The 21,018-nt window shown below is 40.9% G+C and overlaps 2 protein-coding genes across 2 annotated transcripts; one reads left to right on the top strand and one right to left on the bottom strand.

Moving 5' to 3' along the window:
* The first annotated feature begins 9,056 nt into the window (after positions 1-9,056).
* LOC132619642 (uncharacterized) lies at positions 9,057-9,638 on the top strand. The gene has a single exon (XM_060334485.1). The coding sequence runs from the start codon at positions 9,057-9,059 to the stop codon at positions 9,636-9,638; it is 582 nt and encodes a 193-aa protein (XP_060190468.1).
* A 10,174-nt stretch (positions 9,639-19,812) lies between these two features.
* Positions 19,813-20,610, bottom strand: LOC132619641 (uncharacterized). The gene has a single exon (XM_060334484.1). It carries the CDS (start codon positions 20,608-20,610, stop codon positions 19,813-19,815), a length of 798 nt encoding a protein of 265 aa, XP_060190467.1.
* Between the last annotated feature and the right edge of the window lie 408 nt (positions 20,611-21,018).

Raw genomic sequence — 21,018 nt, 5'->3', positions numbered from 1 at the left:
TTCATTTTTTAAACTCGCTCCATTATTTAAATCCAACCAAACTATATAAAAACCTATGATCCTACGATCACATTTTTTCACCCTGGTCTACATGTTTAAAGGGGATTGTAGGATCGTAGGTTTTTATTTAGTTGGGTCGGGTTTAAATAATGGAGCGGGTTTAAAAAATGAAACTGAATTATCTTCACGGATTTGGGAATTTCAGTTAAGACAGGGGTATATGTGAAAACTTTGATGACTCGAGGGGTATTTTTGACCTCAAATTAGTTTGGAGGATATTTTTAGCCCTTTTTTCAAAGTAGAGGGATATTTTTGACCCTTCTCCCAATAAAAAAAATATATAAACATAGGGAATATGTATGTGGTTTGGAAAATGTGAAGTAAAGTTGGAAAATATTGAAAGAGACGCCGCTACTTTTAAAAAATTTGGCCTGTAGATTTTGCATAAAGTTTCCTAATATCAAATGCAAGTAATTGCGTGAAATTGAAGAGTAAACCGCAAAAGGGAAGGATTTGGGGAGGGTCCTAACGTATCTTTCTGACTTACTTCATAGGGCAAATGTGACGAATTCCCTCACTTTAATATCTTGGTATCTAAACAATTTTGTATTATATAAGGAATAAGGAATAAGGAAAAGGAAAACTGTGAGAATTGAATCGACATTAAAGGTCTACTGATACCGCTAAATTGTAAGTTATATTTATTGATTATTTCTCAAGTAGATGAAGGATTATATTTCTTCTTTACTTGACTTGTATTTCCTTGTAATATAGCATTTGTAAACTGAAAAATATCGTCATATTCTGGAATTATACCCACTATCTATGTACATATCCGTTTTTCTTTTTCTTTTTTTGTGTGGGTTGTCCTTCAAAAGCACTGGTCTTTAATTTTTGCCCCTCAAATTGGTGGTATTTAATTTTTACCCTTTGCCTAATACCCTAAGGTTCTGGGTTCGAACCCTACCTCAGTAAAAAATAGAAAAACAAGAAGGAATTTGGCAAGGCAGAGGTTTGGATTCACAAGGCATAATTTTGCATGCAAAACTCTACCTCAAGCAGAATTTTGAATGCAAAACTCTACCTGAGGCCTAACTTTGATCCGAATAGGCCTAACTTTGCAACAAAACTCTGCCTTGTGATTTTTTTTTTTTTACTGAACCGGTGTTCGAACCCAAACCTCATGGTATTAGGCAAAGGGAAAAAATTAAAGATCACCGATTTGAGAGGCAAAAATTAAAGACCAGTGCCTTTGAAGCGTAATCGTGAAAATGACCCTATGTTTTTTGCCCATTAACAAACCTGAATTTCTGAAATGGGCTGAGCCTTACTAGCGTAACAATGCCCAAAAAATGGTCGTATTGTCACTTGTTGGCCACTAATTCATCACCACCACCACCAACAACAACATACCCAGTTAAATCCCACAATGTGGGGTCTGGGGAGCGTAAAGTGTACCTAGACCTTACCCTTACCTCGAAAGGTAGGGACTAGGGAGGTTGTTTCTAAAAGACCCTCGGCTCAAGAGAAAACATGACAAAAAAGGTCAGATAAGGACAAACTGTTCAAAGCAGTATGAAAATGAAACTAACGGAAGCGAAAAACCATGATTAAGCAATCTGAAAGAAAAGAGCAGTATCTACCACATATAAAGAAGATAATTAAATAAACAACAGATAGTAGTAGGAATCAAAGGACAATAAACTAAAGAGCAAACCTATGACTACTAGTACGAAGGGATAAGCGGGATTGCCTACTAGCCTTCTACCCTAGTATGAGTCCTCCATAACCTCCTATCTAAGGTCATGTCCTCGGTAAGTTGGAAGTGCTCTATGTCCTGTCTAATAACCTCTCCCCAATACTTCTTTGGCCTACCTCTACCTCTTCTGAAACCGTCCATAGCCAATCTCTCACACCTCCGCACTGGGGTATCTGTATCTCTCCTCTTCACATGTCCAAACCATCTCAGTCTCGCTTCCCGCATCTTGTCCCCTATCGATGCCACTCCTACCTTATCATGGATATTTTCATTTTTAATCCTATCTCTCTTAGTGTGCCTACACATCCATCGCAACATTCTCATTTCCACAACTTTCATCTTTTGAACGTGAATTAAAATCCTTCCTTATTATTTCAAAACTGTATGAATTCCGCACTAATTCGACATCGATAGTTCCCAAATTCAGAATCGTCTTAATATCCTTTGCATTATTTGCATTCTAATCTGAAAACACTTTTTTTTAAATAAAGAAAATATTTTAAGAATCCTCTTAATAATAAAGGAGCTTTCCTGCGGAAGAATCAATTTTTAGTTCCATAGAGTTATGCAGGTATTAGTAATGTTTAGTAGGTTCGATTTGTGCTTTCAATTTCAAGCAACTTGGCCACGTTCTGTAACCAACATAACATTCTAGTCTAGACAAACACATTTCTTATTCAAAATAGGTGGGGGTGGGGGGAGGGGAAGGGGGCGGCAGTTGTGGACTCTTGGTGAGAATCTTAGTTGACGCATTCACCTGATTCATTTTCGTTCCATAAGCTGATTAGCATCTAATAAATAGGTTCTTAAGTAAGATTTGTTGGAAATTCTCTATTTGGTAGACTCACATATTTAATATAATTGTACATGGATTGCTATCAATTAAAGGAGTCCATTTTTCTGATTTAATAAAGTATTAATTTTATGGGCTAAATATATAAATCTTATGTTATAAGGTATGAATTTTATATGCGTAGAAATCTAGTTAATTCTTCAGTTATAATTGATGAGTTCATAACTGAAGAGTTACACCTCTTTTGAAAGGTTGCCTGTGAAGAGTTATGTCTCTTCTGAAGAGGTGTCTCTCTGTTATATATTGATTGTGGTCCCTAAGTCTGTTACCAATTATTTTCCTCTTTACCCCATTAAGAGAAGTGTCATAAAGAAAGTAACAAGACTTAAAAGATCTTGTAATCAGTCTTTCTACAATTTCTCCAAAAGTAAGGTAAGTGTTCAACACTGTCTAATGATTTACTTGCGATCATGTGTTGTTAATCAAGTTTTCCAACAAATGGTATCAGAGCACGGTCTAGTTAGATCATTAGACGTGATTTTTAATACTTTCGGGGAAAGTTCAGATATGAAAATACTGCGCTTTTCCAATAATTGGAGAAATGTTTCCGCTATATTTTTTGTTAAAAAGTTATGGGTGCAGTATTTTTTTGCCGCTTCGTTTCAACTTCTCTTGTCGTTTTTTTTCATTATATGTGGAAAGAAAAAGACATACACTTTCACTTGTGCAATGATATGAGGTTGGGGTTTGAAAATTTTGAAAGCACTATCGTTTTTCTTCAAGTTTTGAGCAATTTTTCACCCTTGAAGATTGTTCGATATTCTTTAATAACTTTTGGATATTTGAGCAGATTACTACCAATATTACTATGGGCAATTTGTAGGATTGTCCTTCGCTGGGGATGGTCTTTAATTTTTGGCCCTCAAACTGGTGGTCTTTAATTTTTGCCCTCTGTCTTTGCAAAACTTAAATTAGGGCAGAATTTGCAAAACTTAAAGAACACCAATTTAAAGGACTAAAATTAAAGACCACCCCAAATGAGGGACAATCCGCGCAAAAAAAAGTATTATTATTGGAGTTTAATTTTTGGTTTCTCGTGATATGGGTTTCTTCATTAGATGAATCGAGACACTTCTTCAGTACTAGCCAATGGTTTCCTGAATCCCACACCCACTTCTCTATGGAGTCTTAACAATTGTGTTTAAGACTGACTTTATTGAACAAAAGTTTTCTTTGAATTCTATTAGGAAAAAAAAATATGTTGCAACCTTTCATGAGCGGATCCGCAATAATGGAGTTTGTACTAATATGCTCTATTGACACAAGAAAACTCTAAACTCTTGACTTCACACAATTAGAAATTTAATGTGTATATGCTTTAGTTTCGACGAATTTCGAATATACATATTCCAGACACATTTATACCCTAAAAGGGCTCGTCTCAAGATACCTAACACAACATTATTATTTAGTCTTTGGACATAAATATTAATTTGTAATGGTACTCTTATATATAGTTCCTAAATATTGACTACCAAATCGCCCTAGCAATATGTCTTTCTTTGGACTGACACATTACCAACATGATATTACTAAATCCATCACATATTCATGACTATCAATAGTCTGGCCAAAATAATCTTCCTTTGGGATAATTATTTCGCATAGACAAAACATGCTTAATGTTCGAAATAAATAAATTTTATCTAATAGAGGTTACTTTGGCAATATATTAGACTAATATATTCTATTTGAAACAAGAAACACAAATGGTTTAATTCCATTCCTAGTACAAATAATTATTTCTTTTATGCGCAGCGGAAAAGTAGCAAAAAAAGAACATCCCCAAAATGTAACTGAAAAAATGCAGATCAATATTTGCTTTATGCAAGGCTGCTTTAGAAAATCCGAAAAGTACATCAAAAATCTACATAAAGTTCTGTAGAATAATGCTGCCAAAAATTCAAAGTTACTTTTGTGCTACAGACAAATGAACTTGACACTAGTAAATTCCAACATCACCTTTGGGCAGAAGTTTGCAAACCGCATGGAACTTACTAACTATAAAACTGAAACAATTTAAATACAAAAACCCTTCTAACTTTATTGTACCTATGGGCGACCAGAAAAGTTTTGTTCTTAATATTTAAATGTCTCATTCTACCACAATCAATTCCCCATATTAACCGTACCTTTGGGCGACCGGCTAATTACCTAATGAATTGATTGCAATATTAATATCATACCTTTATAAGGTTGACACATCTTGACTATCAAATTTAAGATGCTTTGGCTACTCTCAAATTTGTAGATATGTAACCCTTGGTATTAATGATATTGTTTTAATGTCATAATCCATTTGAAATTTTCTAAAATCTAATGCCTTATAGTTCTAGAATGCGCTAACAATCCTAAAATCTTAGATTTAAGAAAGTTTCATGACACTAGTCCTTTACTACAATATTACTTTCTAAATGAAAATTCTTCACAATCTAATACCTTATGATCTGAGGATGGTTATAGCAAATTGTGCGCACCATAAAGTTTTAGTTATGTACAATTTTTCAGAAATATATGTGGTCTAAGTAGGAGATTGTTGGAAATACTCTATTTGGTGGACTCACATATTTAATATAATTGTACATAGATTTCTATCAATTAAAGAAGTCCATTTTTTTTATCTAATAAAATATTAATTTTATGGGCTAAATATATAAATCTTATGTTATAAGGTATGAATTTTATATGCATAGAAACCTAGTTAACTCTTCAGTTATAATTTATGGGTTCACAATTGAAGAGTTACCCCTCTTCTGAAAAGTTGCCTGTGAAGAGTTATGGCTCTTTCAAAGAGGTGCTCGCTGTTATATATTAGTTGTGGTCCCTAAGTCTGTTACCAATTCTTTTCCTCTCTACCCTATTAAGAGAAGTGTCATAAAGAAAGTAACAAGACTTAGAAGATCTTGCAATTAGTCTTTCTACAATTTCTCCAAAAGTAAAATAAGAGTTCAACACTATCTAATAATTTACTTGTGATCCTGTGTTGTTAATCAATTTTTCCAACAAGATTGTCTTCTGATTTTACTAATTTCAAAAATAAACTATAATCAAAAGCACAAAGTGTGTGAGGTAGACTAAGTTTTTAGTTTGCAATGAAGTATAACAAAACTTATTTGGACCGTCCGTTTTTATAATGCAAAACATACTGAATTTTTCTGTCATCACTATTCTCATGAAAAGTAACTTAGTAGTGACATTATATTCTTTATTTTCTAAACTTTGTAATTCTCATTAAAGTACGAACAAAGCTAGGGTACCGGGAGGCCCTTAGTGATGTGAAAATTACACTATATATATAAAGTCAAAATTATTTTTTAGGTGTATATATAGTAAATGTGAATCCTCTTGACTTCTTTATATATATGCGTACGTACTTCTTTATATTTTTTAATTTCCTTAGTGAAAATCATGGATTAGCTACTCTAGAGAGTAAGCGTAGTACTATTACATGTGAAGAAAAATCCTTGAATTTTATGTCGGAAAATCTTAATGATGTAACCACAACCTAATATTATTTGACCTTGGTCTTATTAGCTAGCAATAGAATGCCAATATTGAAGCAAATTGGCAGCCATAGTTGGCGGTCAGTGGGATCAATTGACCATTTAAAGAAACTTTCAAAAAATTCAACTCTAATGTTGAATTACTTGTCTAAGTTCAGTTAGCCTGCCATGATTTAGTCAGAGCTGAATTATATCCCTCTTTCAGACTGTATTTTCTCTAATTATTATTTTGCCCATTTTATAAAAGTCAACCGTCTGATTATGCGAAATTATTTTGATCAAGACCAAAACCTATCCCGGAAACAAAAGACACCCCATTGGTAATTTTCACAAAAAAAAAATAATACAAATATCCTCAAAATGAATTTTTGGATTTTAATTTTTTTTAGTGGATAGGTTAAAATCCCATCAAACTATCACCAATTTATGAGTTTCATACTTAAGCTATTGAGTCATCCTGTTACCCCTGCAGGACTATGACTCCCTTTAGATTAAAATTCTCCACCCCCCCCCCCCCCCCCCAATTGAATATGTGCAAAATCTTTGATATAACTTACTGAGAGTTGCGTGCAGATGAAACAAGTTCTTGAAAATGAGTCCAACTGGCACAATGAATTCATGGTATTCAAACTCCCAATAGTTTAGGTATGAAACCCGCAAAATGGAGATAGTTTTGGCCGGGGGGGGGGGGGGGGGGGTACGAATAAATTCCAGTTCTCCTAATTCTTTGAAGGTGTTTTTGGAGCCATAGCATGTCATATTTCTGTAGGAGGTACTTTTTATGAGTTCATGATAGTTCAGAGAGGTTTGTGAACGCCTAATAGTTTAGGTAGGAAACTCGTAAAATGATTATAGTCTAGAATTTTTTAACCTATTCATGTTTTTTAACAACACTTTCGGAAAACATCTTTAAAAACTAAACCAAAACAAATTCCAAATGCCATATTCTAGCTGTTTGTTAAAGACAAAGTTAGGGAATTAATTTCACATGTCTAAAATTTTGTTTGGTTTGAAAGCCAGATATGCAACGAGTACTACCAATTGTGAAATGCAAACTTATGTTAATGGTGAGAAAAAGGTGACAACACAGCTAACATGGCCACGACATACTAACGAAATCAAAGGGGAAAAAAAGGATATAATTTTGGCTGGTACTTGGCAGTGTCCTTGAGGAGATGTGATCCTTTCCCAGTACGAATTTTTCTTTTACCGTGAAAAGAGTTATGAGCAATAATTAAGAAACTTAGGTTAGTTACAGTTTAAACCGGACCTTGCAATGTGAGCAACAAATATATCAACGTGTAATCAATATGATTGATTAATGCATTTCCGTTTACTCCTACGTCTAAAATGTGACTAATTGTATTTGTATTACCTACTCTTTTCCCGGTTATACAGTGTTACTAAGTAGTGTAATTGATCATGCTCACTAGCTAGGTAAATTCGATCTGAACATATTAAGAATTCATATGTTGGCGCTAGTAATTTGACTCTAGATTTTTACTACGTTACATAGAGAGTATTTGTTAGTGTTCTATTTTCACTTAATGCGGAAAATCATTCTAAAAAAGAGACAAACATATTTAGAGGAAGATATTGAGGAAATATATTAGACATTTAATCCAATATTATGTGTAGATATTGGATTAACAGCCCGGGGTTTAGTTCAAGCGGCAAAGGTTAAGAGACTTGTGACTCAGGTCACAGGTTCGAGGGACTTTGTATACGGGTAAAACCAAGGATACAGGCACGCTCGGTTTCCCGTTATCATGATTATGCTCGGCCACGATATGACCGGCTCACCGTGAACGAGGCATCGAGCTCGACATGGGATGAGGCGATAAAGGAAGGCCTGTTAACTGTCATAAGGAGAAAACCGAAATATCCGCCCTCAATCGGATATTTCGGCGTCGATCTCGATAACAGTTGTCACCAGATTTATTTTCTTTATTTAGAATTGTACTAGGGTTGGGACTCCTCTGCTATATAAAGAGGAGGTTCTCACCCATTGAGGGGGTTAGCAACAGAAAGAAAGAAAAGAGTTCATATCAAGAGATAAAAGAATCATTCTAAGCTCATCTCCATTTTGTTCTTGAGTTCATTTTCATTATTCATCGTGTACGTGTTCAGCATAGGGTATTGACCTCGGTTTCTATACCCGAGGCTAGACATAAATAACATTCGGTCAGATCTGCTTCTTTGTTTGCTTATTGGTTTATCTTGCAATTTATTCTGTAATTGAATTTAGCCACATATCTTTGGCCTCACGCATAAATTTAATTGTTCTCCGTTTTAAGGTTAAACAATTTGGCGCCCACCGTGGGGCCTTAGATACTAGTGGCGGTTCAATACAACATTCTAGTTACACTTGATATTTTACACTTGTTCTTTAAGGTTTGATTTCAGGTATACCAGAATGTCGGATTCCCATTCTGTTAACTTCCAAGTGGAACCAAGCCATCACGAGAATGACGACGGGGACGTACCAAATAAAAATGTGCCCCCCATTAATCTTGTTCAAGTCGGATCATCGGTGGGCAACGTACCGGCCGACGAGAATAACGGAGTCATGCTGCAACAGCTCCAAAACCAGTTAGACATGGCTATGGCTCAGTTGCAGGCCCAGCAATAGATCATAGCACAATTGCAAAATCGAGGTCAGGCACCCGATATTGCCCCATCAGAATAGACCCAGGATACGGAGGAAAAACGCATCCCACAGGGTAACGAGAACCACCCCGGGCAAAGCAGCAAATTGATAAGAATGCTCGAAGAATTGACTAAAAAAGTCGAGTCCGGCGAAAAGAAGATAGAGGCGAACGACATGAAGGTGAAGAACTACAACTCGAGGGTCGATTAGATTCGGGGGGCTCCACCAGTGTTGAAGGGACCGGATTCGAAAAAATTTGTTCAAATGCCATTTCCGCCGAGTGCGGCACCGATGAAAATCCCTAAGAGATTTCACATGCCCGATATCCCGAAGTATATTGGGACGACGGAGCCGAATGAACATGTGACTGCATATACATGTGCTATTAATGGCAATGATCTTGCCGATGACGAAAGAGAATCAGTGCTACTTAAGAAATTTAGGCAAACTCTGTCAAAGGGGGAGATGATTTGGTATCATAACTTGCCCGAGTATTCAATTGATTCATTTTCCATGCTCGTTGATGCTTTCGTCAAGGCTCATGTCGGGGCCATCAAGGTCGAAACACAAAAATCGGACTTGTTCAACGTCAAGCAACGAGATGACGAGACCTTCCGCGAGTTTGTGAGTCGATTTCAAATAGAGCGCATGGACTTACCCCCAGTCACTGACGATTGGGCCGTTCAGGATTTCACCCAAGGGCTCAATTCAAGGAGCTCGATCACATCTATGGAGCTAAAGCAAAATCTGATAGAATACCCGGTGATCGTTTGGGCTGATGTACACAACAGGTATCAGTCGAAGATCAGGGTCGAAGATGATAAGATTCTGAGGGCTGCTTCAGTATCATGGTATCAAAATCGTCCATGGTGAACAGCAGGCCGCAAAAGAAATGTTCGCGGTTGAAGAGTCTGTTAAGACTATAAAGGCGCCAGATCGGAACGAAGGGAAGAATGCCAAATAGCAATTATAGATCTCGATCCCGAGATCTTCGGAAGATCGGAACGGAAACACACTAGACGAAGAGCTAAAATTCGGAGTGTCGAGAACCTTTGTGGTGCCCGATGATTCCGATGCCACTAAGTCCACGGTCGAAGAACTCGAGCAAGTCATACTGTTCGTCCATCTACTAAAGAAGAAGGTATACCTGGGCACGGGGTTAACCCCCGAGCTCACGAAAGAATTTATTGAGTTTCTTAAAAATAACTCAGATTGCTTTGCTTGGTCCCATTTAGACATGACAGGTATTCCACCGGACGTGATGACACACAAGTTGAGCCTAGATCCAAGTTTTCCCTCGGTCAAACAAAAGCGGAGGCCACAACCCGAGATAAACGATGCATTCTTCAAGGATGAGGTAACCAAGCTCCTTAATATAGGATCCATTCGGGAGGTAAAATACCCAGATTGGTTAGCTAACGTTGTTGTAGTGCCTAAAAAGGGGAATAAGTTTAGAATGTGCGTAGATTATAAAGATTTAAACAAAGTCTGCCCGAAGGATTCATTGCCTTTGCCCAGCATCGATCGCATGATCGACGCTACTGCGGGTCACGACATGTTGAGTTTCCTCGATGCCTACTCCGGGTACAACCAAATACAAATGGACCCGGAAGATCGAGAAAAAACCTCTTTTATAACTAGGTCTGGCATATATTGTTATAATGTAATGCCTTTCGGCTTAAAAAATGTCGGAGCCACCTATCAGCGTTTAGTCAACCGCATGTTTGAATACCAAATAGGGAAATCCATGGAAGTTTATATAGATGACATGGTCGTTAAGTCCCTGCGAGCAGAGGACCACTTGAATTTTTTGCAGGAAACTTTCAACATATTAAGAAAGTACAACATGAAGTTGAACCCGAAAAATGTGCCTTCGGAGTCGGATCGGGCAAGTTTCTCGGATTCATGGTATCAAATCGGGGAATCGAAATCAAGCCGGATAAGATAAAGGCAATTAAAGATATCACCGTGGTCAATGACATCAAGGGGGTACAAAGATTGACAGGACGGATAGCTGCCCTAAGCCGATTGATCTCCAGATCCTCGGACAAGAGTCATCGATTTTTATCATTGCTAAAGAAAAAGACTGACTTTGCATGGACCCCCGAATGTCAGATGGCCTTAGCAGAACTCAAAGGGTACTTATCGAGCCCACCTCTACTCCACACGCCGAAAGCGAACGAGCAATTGTATCTATACTTGGCAGTGTCCGAGATAGCGGTGAGCGGTGTCCTGGTTCGAGAGGAGAAAGGTACGCAATACCCGGTTTACTATGTAAGTAGAACCCTCGGTGATGCCGAAACCAGGTACCCACATTTGGAAAAACTCGCCTTGGCTTTATTGAGTGCATCTAGAAAATTAAAACCTTACTTTCAGTGTCATCCCATATGCGTCGTAACGTCGTACCCCCTAAGGAATGTCATGCATAAACCCGAACTCTCAGGCTGACTAGCGATGTGGGTTGTGGAGATTAGCGGGTATGATATTGAATACAAACCCCGAACTGCGATCAAATCCCAAATATTGGTGGATTTTGTGGCCGACTTTGTACCGGCCATGATTCCCGAGGTCGATGAGGAAATGCTTCTTACCTCAGGGACTAATACGGGGGTCTGGACTCTTTACACAGACGGTGCTTCTAATGTAAAAGGGTCCGGGTTAGGGATCGTTCTTAAACCTCCCTCGAATGACATAATAAGACAATCTATTAGATCGGCTGATTTAACTAACAACGAAGCCGAGTATGAGGCTATGATTGCAGGTTTAGAACTAGCTAAAAGCTTGGGAGCCGAGATCATTGAGGCCAAGTGCGATTCTCTCCTGGTGGTCAACCAAATGAATGGAACCTTTGAAATCAAGGATGATCGAATGCAGAGATATCACGAAAAATTGCAGGTTATCCTTCGCCGGTTCAAGGAGTGGACGTTGAACACATACCCCGGGATCAGAATAATGAGGCGGACGCCCTGGTAAATATGGAATCCTCGGTAGAGTCAGACGGATTCAATTCCGGAACTGTGGTACAGTTGACAAAATCGATCATAGAGACCGACCATGCCGAGATAAACTCGACTAGCCTCACTTGGGATTGGATGAACAAATACATAGACTATATTCAAACAGGAAAGCTACCATCCGATGCCAAGGAATCAAGAGCCCTCCGAACCAAAGCAGCTAGATTTTGTTTGGTCGATGGCCAATTATACCGAAGGTCATTTTACGGCCCCTTGGCAAGATACCTAGGACCAGGAGAAACCGACTACGTTCTGAGGAAAGTTCACGAGGGGACTTGTGGAATTCATTTGGGAGCCGATTCATTGGTCCGCAAGCTAATCAGGGCAAGATACAATTGGAACGAGATGGAGGAAGACGCCAAAACCTTCGTTCAAAAATGTAACGAATGCCAAAGGGACGCCCTGTCAATACACCAACCCGGGGAAAAGCTCCATCTGGTCCTTTCCCCATGGCCATTCATGAAATGGGGCATGGATATAGTAGGGCCTTTTCCATGCGCCCCAGGTAAGACGCAATTTATTTTACTTATGACTGATTATTTCTCTAAATGGGTCAAAGCACAGGCACTCGAGAAAGTCAGGAAAAAAGAGGTTATTGATTTCATTTACGACCATATAATATGTCGATTCGGGGTACCCACGGAGATCGCGTGTGATAACGGGAAGCAATTCATAGGTAGCAAGGTCAGCAAGTTTTTCGAAGAATACAAAATCAAGAAAATCCTATCCACCCCGTATCACCCGAGCGCGAATAGTTAGGCCGAGTCTACCAATAAAACTAGACTGCAGAATTTAAAAAAAAGACTGGCCGGCTCTAAGCACCGATGGAAGGATGTTCTGCTCGAGGTTTTATGGGCCTACCACACAACGGTAAGATCAAGCACCGGGAAGACTCCGTTTTCACTTGTATACGGAGCCGACGCCCTGATACTCGTCGAAGTTGGTGAGCCAAGTTTAAGATTCCGATATGCCACTGAGGACTCGAACCATGAAGCAATGTCTGTCAATCTGAACCTCGTGGACAAAAAGAGGGAGGCTGATCATATCCGAATAGCCGCACAAAAACAAAGAATGCAAAGATATTATAACTGAAGGACCAACCTCAGGCACTTTGAGATTGGGGACTTGGTACTGAGGAAGGTCATAGTTCATACAAAGAACCCTCACGAAGGGAAATTAGCCCTGAATTGGGAAGGACCGTACCGAGTCACTGGAGTAACCGGTAAAGGTTCTTATCAGCTCGAGAACGAAGACGGACAGCAGCTGGAACGTAACACACCTAAAACGATATTACTGTTAAAGGTACGAATAATTTTTCTTTTGTTTTTCTTCTCTCTCTCGATCTAACCACACAGGAATACAGTCCGAGAGACACCGAAGCAACACAACGAAAACTGGGAAGTCATAGACTTAGGACTGAAAGCACGTGCTGCACTCTTTTTCCCTTTGACCATTTTGTCACGAAATGGTTTTCGGCAAGGTTTTTAATGAGGCAGTGCTGAATAGCGTGCTACGCAAATAGAGCATACCGATCAAAGACTGGAGACCAGGGACTGCACATACCGGGTTTATAGTACCCAAGCTCTCATACTTCGGGCTCGAGTACTAGAGGACTATTATACTAAGTGATATTATACTAAGTGATAACTATGTAAAAGCCAAGGCTTTAACGATAGGATCACATGTAAGGACCAAACGATCAATTGAAGCGTGTCCAATTAGTTTGTTCTTGCCACGACAACAATTACGGATACATCTCTGGTTGGGTTTTCAATAAAAAATCTTACTTCGATCACAATGATCCAATGTTGCCAGATACTGAAAGGCTATGGCCCAAACAATTAAAGACTACAGTCTAGAAAGCAGCTAAAAGGCTATGGCCTAAATGGTTAAAGACTACGGTCTATAAAGCATGAAGATTACGGTCTTAAAACACAAAGAATATTGTGATCCGGCCTGTCTTTCAAATCATAAATAGGGCAATGATTAAATTCAACACGGACTAAAACCCGATCACGAGCCATTGCCACTTGAATTTTATCCCTACCGAAACAATAAGGCAAGATAAAACGATGGCATAAATCGAACAAACATTGAACCGAGGAATAATTTGCAAAGAGCAACAAAAGGCGATGAATAGACCGGATGAATATCTTCTTTTTATTTATACATACACATAAGTGAATTTACAAAGGCTCAAATTAGCGTCCTTAAAACAAAAAGCAAAAACAACAACAAAGGGAGAAAAAAGGGATATAAGGCCTACGAGCCTAATCTTCACCCGATCCCTCAGTCTCTTCCCCGGCTGATTCAAGGTCGACGTCCGAATCCTCAGGGTCGAACGCAGCTTTTGCTTCTGCTTCGAGCTTCTTGGCCTCCTCGATTAGATCTGACAAGTCCACCCCGGTGGCTTGAACCTCTTCAAGGGTTTCCCTTCGGGAAAAGCACCGCATATATTCGGCTCGAAGATTACTGGACTTCTCGGCAGCAGTCACGTCAGCCTTATACTGCTATAACATATCGTTGTAACTCGAGATCTTGTCAAGAGCCTTTCCATGTTCAGCCTGTAGATCGGTGATGACTCGGTTTAGTCGATCCAGTTCAGCGTTGGCCGCAGCAAACGATGAGCTGAGTCCGTTTATTTATTCCACCGACGCCTGAAGCTGCTCCCTGAGAACATTACGTTCGGACACAGCACCGATGGTCATTTCTGGAAGGGCATTAAGCTCGGGCATAATTCCATCAAGCTCTGCCCGAAGTTGATCAATCTAATTAACATATGCCCGGGCCTGAGAAAGAAGGGCATTAGCATCGGCTATTGAAGATTTATTGTAAGCTTTTAAAGTCTTTACCTTCTCTGCCAACTGGTCACGTTCCCGCTTAGCCTCGACAGCTTCGTTTCGAGCCGCTGCTAAATCCGACTTAAGGATAGAAAGGTCAGGGAGAGACAAGATATATCGCAACTTCTGCTAATACAGATTCATGAGCTCGTCTACCTCCTGACTCTTGCTTTTGAGCTCCTCCTTGAGCTGGCCCACTTCGTGCCTGAGCCGGGGGAAGCTTGCATGATGAAGCACAGAGGCCTGTAAGGGAAAGAGGAACGGTTGTTAAAATGAGGCTTGAAATTAAAAGTAAGTGAAAAGGGCGTAAGAACAAGACTGACCCGGTTCACTACCTGTTGAGCCTCGTTGAAAAGGCACGATTCGCTGACTTCAGCTATTTTCTTACGATCTTCTTGGGACATTAAAGGGTACAAATAACTGGCCACCCCGACCGACCCCGATAACATGTTCATATCGGCCGGTACCTTGAAAGTTATTAGCCTCTTCCGATTCGGGTCGGTACTAGAGGCAGGAAACAATTTCTCTAACCTAGGACCGGAATTGACCACGAAACTGTTGGCTACGGGGATGGACAAATGCTCAAAACCCGACATACCCGGAGCGGGTATTTCACAACCTTCTTGACCGGCTGCCCCTTTCTCGGTCATCTTGCCCTTGGCTTTTTCAACATCGGCGGGAATATCCACCAATGGGGACGGAGAGTCCTGTATACAAATTATTGTTTCAGACGAGGCCACAGCTCGTATCGGAAGTATAAAACCAATACCATACAAAGGTGCAATGTTAGGTACCTTTGAGCCTGGTACCGAGAAAGCTGCCTTCGATCCAGCAGCTGCGGCTGGCAGCCTTTCAAAATTTCGAGTAGGAGTGTGCTCTGTTGTTGGTCTATAGGTGCTCCGACCTTCGTCCTCGGGACATCCCTCGAACTCGCCAAAATTTGACTTGAGCTTTCCACCAGTGGTAGAGTAATCGCCGCAGAACCGGTCAGATCTTGCTTAAGGAGCTCGTCAACAAGACGATGCCCGCCCAATGCCTGGTCGTCATCATCAGAATGATCCGATAGTTGTCCGACAACCTCAGAATCCAGAGCACGCGCTGAGACATCTTCCGAAGAGGCCTCTCTGATAGTAAGCCTCGATCTTTTCCGGGTCTGGGAAGAAATTCGAGAAGATTCGGAGGATCGAATTTTCCTCCTTTCAGCCTTTTCTCCCGGATCAGGAGCTTCGATATCTTGCTCGTCGGCCGAGGCCTCGGCAGCCTCCTGGCCCCGAATTCTGGTGGCCTTTGATAGACCTGTAAAGTGAAAAGAAAAACAGTCCTTACTTATCTGACATGGCGTAGCACGTAGGGAAGACGGGACAAAGCTCTAAGGGAAAGACTTACCATGTGCTCCGGCCTCCCATCGGGATCGGGACAAACGTCTCCAGGTACGGTCGGCATAAGTGAGTTGGGAACAGATTTTTCCGACCCACTGATCAAAGTTAGGAACCCCACCGAGGGTTCGGATGAGCGTTATATACATACGAGCAAATAAAAGATTCAGTGTAAGTACAGGCGTATGGTCATATCGAACCAAAATAAAGTTGTTCACGGTTCGGGTATTCAGTGTAAGTACAGGCGTATGGTCATATCGAACCAAAATAAAGTTACTTACGGTTCGGGTTCCATTTCTCGGGAAACGACAACTTATCAGCAAGAATCAGATCTGTTGTCCTGATTCAGACAAATCTACCCTGCCAGCCTCGGTCTCTATCTTCGTCCAGACCGGAGAAGGGCGCCTTGCTGGCTCGTTTTGAGAGTTTCATCAAGCCCCCTTTGAAGACACAGGGACTATATAGCCGGAGTAGATGGTGCACCGTGAATGGAGCATCCACGTTTGAAGTGAAATAACGGAGGAGCACAATGATCTTCCAAAATGACGGATGAATTTGGCAGAGGGTAATCTCATACCGTTTGCAGAAATCCACTACCACGGGATCGAGTGTGCTAAATGTGAAAGGATAGGTATAAACGCTTAAATACCCTTCCACATAGGTCGTTATGGCTTCATCCTGCTCGGGAATAATGACCTCCTTACCCTTCCACCCACAATCGACCTTGACTTGCTCAAGTTTACTCTGGGGTATCGTGCGCAAGTAAGTCGATATTTTGACAAGTCGATCCCCTTGTTGAGAGGGTTTCTCGACCTTGAATCCCGGATAGTCGAGCAATCTTGAGGAATGAAGTCAGTCAGTACTGGCTCCGATTTTGGAGCCGAGGAGGTCTCACCGGTTTTAGCCTTTGAAGATTTGCTCGTCATTTCAGAAGTATGAAGGTATGAAGGTTTGAATGAAAGTTTGAAGATTGAGTAGGAAACTGATAAGGAGATATGAAGATATGAAGGTATGAAGGTTTGAAGATATGAGAATCAACGTGCACGAAGGTCAAAATCTCTTTGGTAAAAGTCAGAAAGCGAAAAATGAAAGGGAAAACTTGCTTTTATAGAGTGGGGCCGAGACGGCTTGCCTTCCATAACCGTCTTCAGAACCAACAGAGTCTTGACACGTGCCGATGTCAGACGGATGTGATGGATGTGACCTTGATCTTATCCAACCACGGGGAGCGTACGCGAGAAGGAATCGGGACAACTGCTCGATCAACAGATCGTACTTAAGCAGGTCGATCTTCCGATGAGACCTCGGTCGCACTCTCACACGAATGTCACTATCAAGTAAAAGCTTCTGTATCGATCGCAAAAGATGTGGTCTCGAACTAATTACGGCCGAATTTTGAATAAAATGTTCGAACATGGCAGCCGGTAGCGAAACATTTCGAATTTTTGTGAATTATGGTACAACAGATTATTGATCGAATATTGCAAGGACAAATACAAAATTTAGGTACAAACAACGCACATGGAATGCTCAATCAAGTCCAATAAAAACCAATTCGCAAAGTCCCATTAAAAGTTGTCCCATTCCACAAAATTCCGACAATGTCGGATACATCAGCATGACAGGAGAAAATGGGAGAGGCCCTACTCTACTGTTACTAATTGGAAAACGAAAGTAAAACAGCAACACCCTTAACCAGCCTAGCAAGTTAAAGGTTGAGATCTTTAGCCTACTCCACAGGATGCGGCGATGACGCATGATATCGATTAGATATCCCCATGACTTGCACCGGAGGCAGATGAACCGGGGATATTCGGCCCCGATAGATCTTCTTAATCAAGCACTATTGTTGGCGGAGCTTCTCCAAAAGGCATTTCTCGACGGGTCTCCATGATATGACAGGTTCGAACCCGAGATCCAACCCCCGATTGCCTAACTGGGAAGTTTCTCGTCTCTCTGCGCCCAGGTGCCCTCAGTGGTGCAGATGCTCTTCTTCCCCGAGTAACATCCTCGGCCACCAACTTTCCCTTAGAAGCCCTCCTCGTCTGAAGTCCTGAAAATCAAATACATTGGGTTAAGACATAATGCAGGGAAATGAGGGTCGAAACGATCAAATTAAGAGACTATCATGGTCTTTGCCTTTCCACCCTTCGGGTGCCATCCTTCTCCAAGAACGGCCTACGCTACGAGAAACTCGGAGAAGGGCAATCACCCATTCAAAAATAGCCGTAAAAAGCTCGGGTTCAACCTAATTTGGTGAGGGGTTCCACATCTCAGGAAAATCGGCAAACGAAGGACGATGAAGTTGAGCTGTGCATATCATTACAAACCGATGAAGCCATCCTCGGTCGTAATTGTCTTCGGGGTCGATCAGGCTTCGGTACCCTTAGGAACCATATGAACAATTCCCCCTCGGATCACCCGAGGTATATTTATGTGAAGCAAATGGTCAAGGGTAAGGCGACTCCGGCCACATTATCCAACTTCTCAATACAATACACAAGTCTCCAAACCTGTGGAGCGATCTGCCCGATACATATTCGATACCAGATACAGAAGTCCTCGATCACTCGATAAACAGGGAGAGTGAACCCTATAGCAAAAGGATACATGTATAACAACGAATAACTGACAATGTGGTGATTTATTTTCACACCGTCCCCAACAGGGCGAACGTCAACATCTCCGCCTAAGTTGCAATCCTCTCTGACCACGGTAATGGCGCCATCGTCGATACAAGATTCGAAGTTCTCCATCGAATCAAAATGGTGAAGAATTTTGCAGTCGTTCGTGTAGAAAAGACCCGACGGGAGAATACCAGCAGCAAGAGATTCTAGCCCCTTGTCAGCACCAGCGGCTCCCGTTGATGATGTAAATGAGTGCTGATCTTCACCTTGAGTCAATAATGGGACGTGAGCCATGTTTGTGGAAGGTTTTTCTTAACAGTAAATAGTCACACCCTGATGAAGGAAGATTGAAAAAATTCAAGGATCACTACAAGGTCAATTAGGGAATCGCAGAAGGTTTTAAGGAGGAGCAAAGTGAGATTTGAGGAAGTGCAGATGCATGGAAAGGGAAGAAGACATGGGCTTTATATAGAAAGAGAATCAAGAGGCCTTGTAGCGTATCAAGGACTCTGATACAAGGACGATTCCCAAAAAGATTTGGCAACTGGGTAATGATGACCTAGCATCGGATAGAGTGAGATTTTGACTGGAAGGTCTTGTCCTAGGTAGTTGGAGGCGGCTATTCAGCTTTATTTTGGTCCATTCCCCGCCGTCAGTCATTTTACCTCGGAAAATGGGGGGACTATCTGTATATGGTAAAACCGAGGATACAGGCACGCTCGGTTTCCCGTTGTCATGATTATGCTCGGCCACGATATGACCGGCTCACCGTGAACGAGGCATCGAGCTCGACCTGGGATGAGGCGATAAAGGAAGGGCGGTTAACTGCCATAAGGAGAAAACCGAAATATCCGCCCTCAACCGGATATTTTAGCGTCGATCTCGGTAACAGCTATCACCAGATTTATTTTCTTTATTTAGAATTATACTAGGGTTGGGACTCCTCTAATATATAAAGAGAAGGTTCTCACCCATTGAGAGGGTTGGCAACAGAAAGAAAGAAAAGAGTTCATATCAAGAGATAAAAGAATCATTTTAAGCTCATCCCCATTTTGTTCTTGAGTTCATTTTTTTTTTTGGTAACTAACATTTATATTAATCACCAGTGAAGATTTACAAACTAATAGCAAGTTAATACTCACTCGCTAATTTCTCATCTTAACAACTCCACCGCTCCTATTGGACTGCTACTATGTAAAGATAAACTGTTGAAGTACAGGTGCAATTTTTGGACTAGCTCTTACACTACACATAAAGGCAATTTCCCGAGCAACTGACTCCCAATTCTTGCTTTTTTTCTCAAAGATCCGCTGGTTTCTTTCTAGCCACACCGCATACACAAACTCAGCATAAATCAATCTGAAGATCTGGGCACCTACTGACTTACCTTTCCCTTTCCGCACGATCTGTCCAGCATGCTCCTCCCAAGTTGTACTAGTAAAATTTTGGTTTCGAGACCACAGTAGTAGTTTCCTCCATATGGCAGTGGAGTAGTCACAGTCCTTAAATAAATGGTCTCTTGTCTCCATTTGATTCTGGCAAAAGATGCAGTCTATATTCACATCGATACCCCAATTCTGCAATCTATCAGTAGTAAGCAGTCTATCTTGTAGTTGCAACCACATAGTGAATATGGCTTTAGGCCGGGCTGAGTTGTTGAACATCAAGCATTTCCATGGAGGTCTCGACTGAGACCCAATTAGTTGTAGATAAACGATCTTGATAAGTGACTTACCAAGATTCGGCCTATGTTGGATGTGTTCAGTTATGGCTCTTGCTTCCAAAACCTTTCTCACCATCCAGCAGGCTTGTTGTGGTGTAGCAGCCTCATGGAATTGTTGCCCCTTAATGTAATAAGCGTGGATCCATCGGATCCATAGCTTATCTTGTTTGTGCTTCAGGTCCCAACAAGTTTTGGCTATAGCAGTCTTGTTCCACTGCTGGAGATTGATCAAGTTGAGGCCACCAGCTGATTTCGGGGTACACATCCTCTCCCACGACACAAGAGCTTTCCTAGTGATGGTGTTTGTCCCCGACCAAACATAACTTCGGCAATATGACTCAATATCTTTAAGAACCTTGCTTGGAATGATAAATATTTGAGCCCAATAAGCTTGGATGCCAAAAATAACCGCTTGCACCAGTTGTATCCTACCAGCATAGGACAGTTTTTTTTGCAGTCCAAGAAGATATTTTTGCAGTTATTTTCTCAATTAAAGGCAGCCACTGGACCATAGTCAGTTTCTTGGTGGACAAAGGCACCCCTAGATATTTAAAAGGGAGATTACCACACGAGTAGCCAAGAAGAGATAGTATACTGTTTTGGACAGCTAGGGGAGTTCCACCAAAATACACCGAGCTTTTCCCTAAGTTTGCTTGTAGACCCAAAGCCTGGG

Source organism: Lycium barbarum, chromosome 11 (assembly GCF_019175385.1).
Source record: "Lycium barbarum isolate Lr01 chromosome 11, ASM1917538v2, whole genome shotgun sequence".
NCBI lineage: Eukaryota > Viridiplantae > Streptophyta > Magnoliopsida > Solanales > Solanaceae > Lycium > Lycium barbarum.
This window is presented reverse-complemented; position numbering and strand designations above follow the sequence as displayed.

Excerpts from the sequence above, each read along its gene's own strand:
- LOC132619642 (XM_060334485.1), top strand. The coding sequence starts at position 9,057 with ATGAAAATCCCTAAGAGATTTCACATGCCCGATATCCCGAAGTATATT.
- LOC132619641 (XM_060334484.1), bottom strand. The coding sequence starts at position 20,610 with ATGTGTACCCCGAAATCAGCTGGTGGCCTCAACTTGATCAATCTCCAG.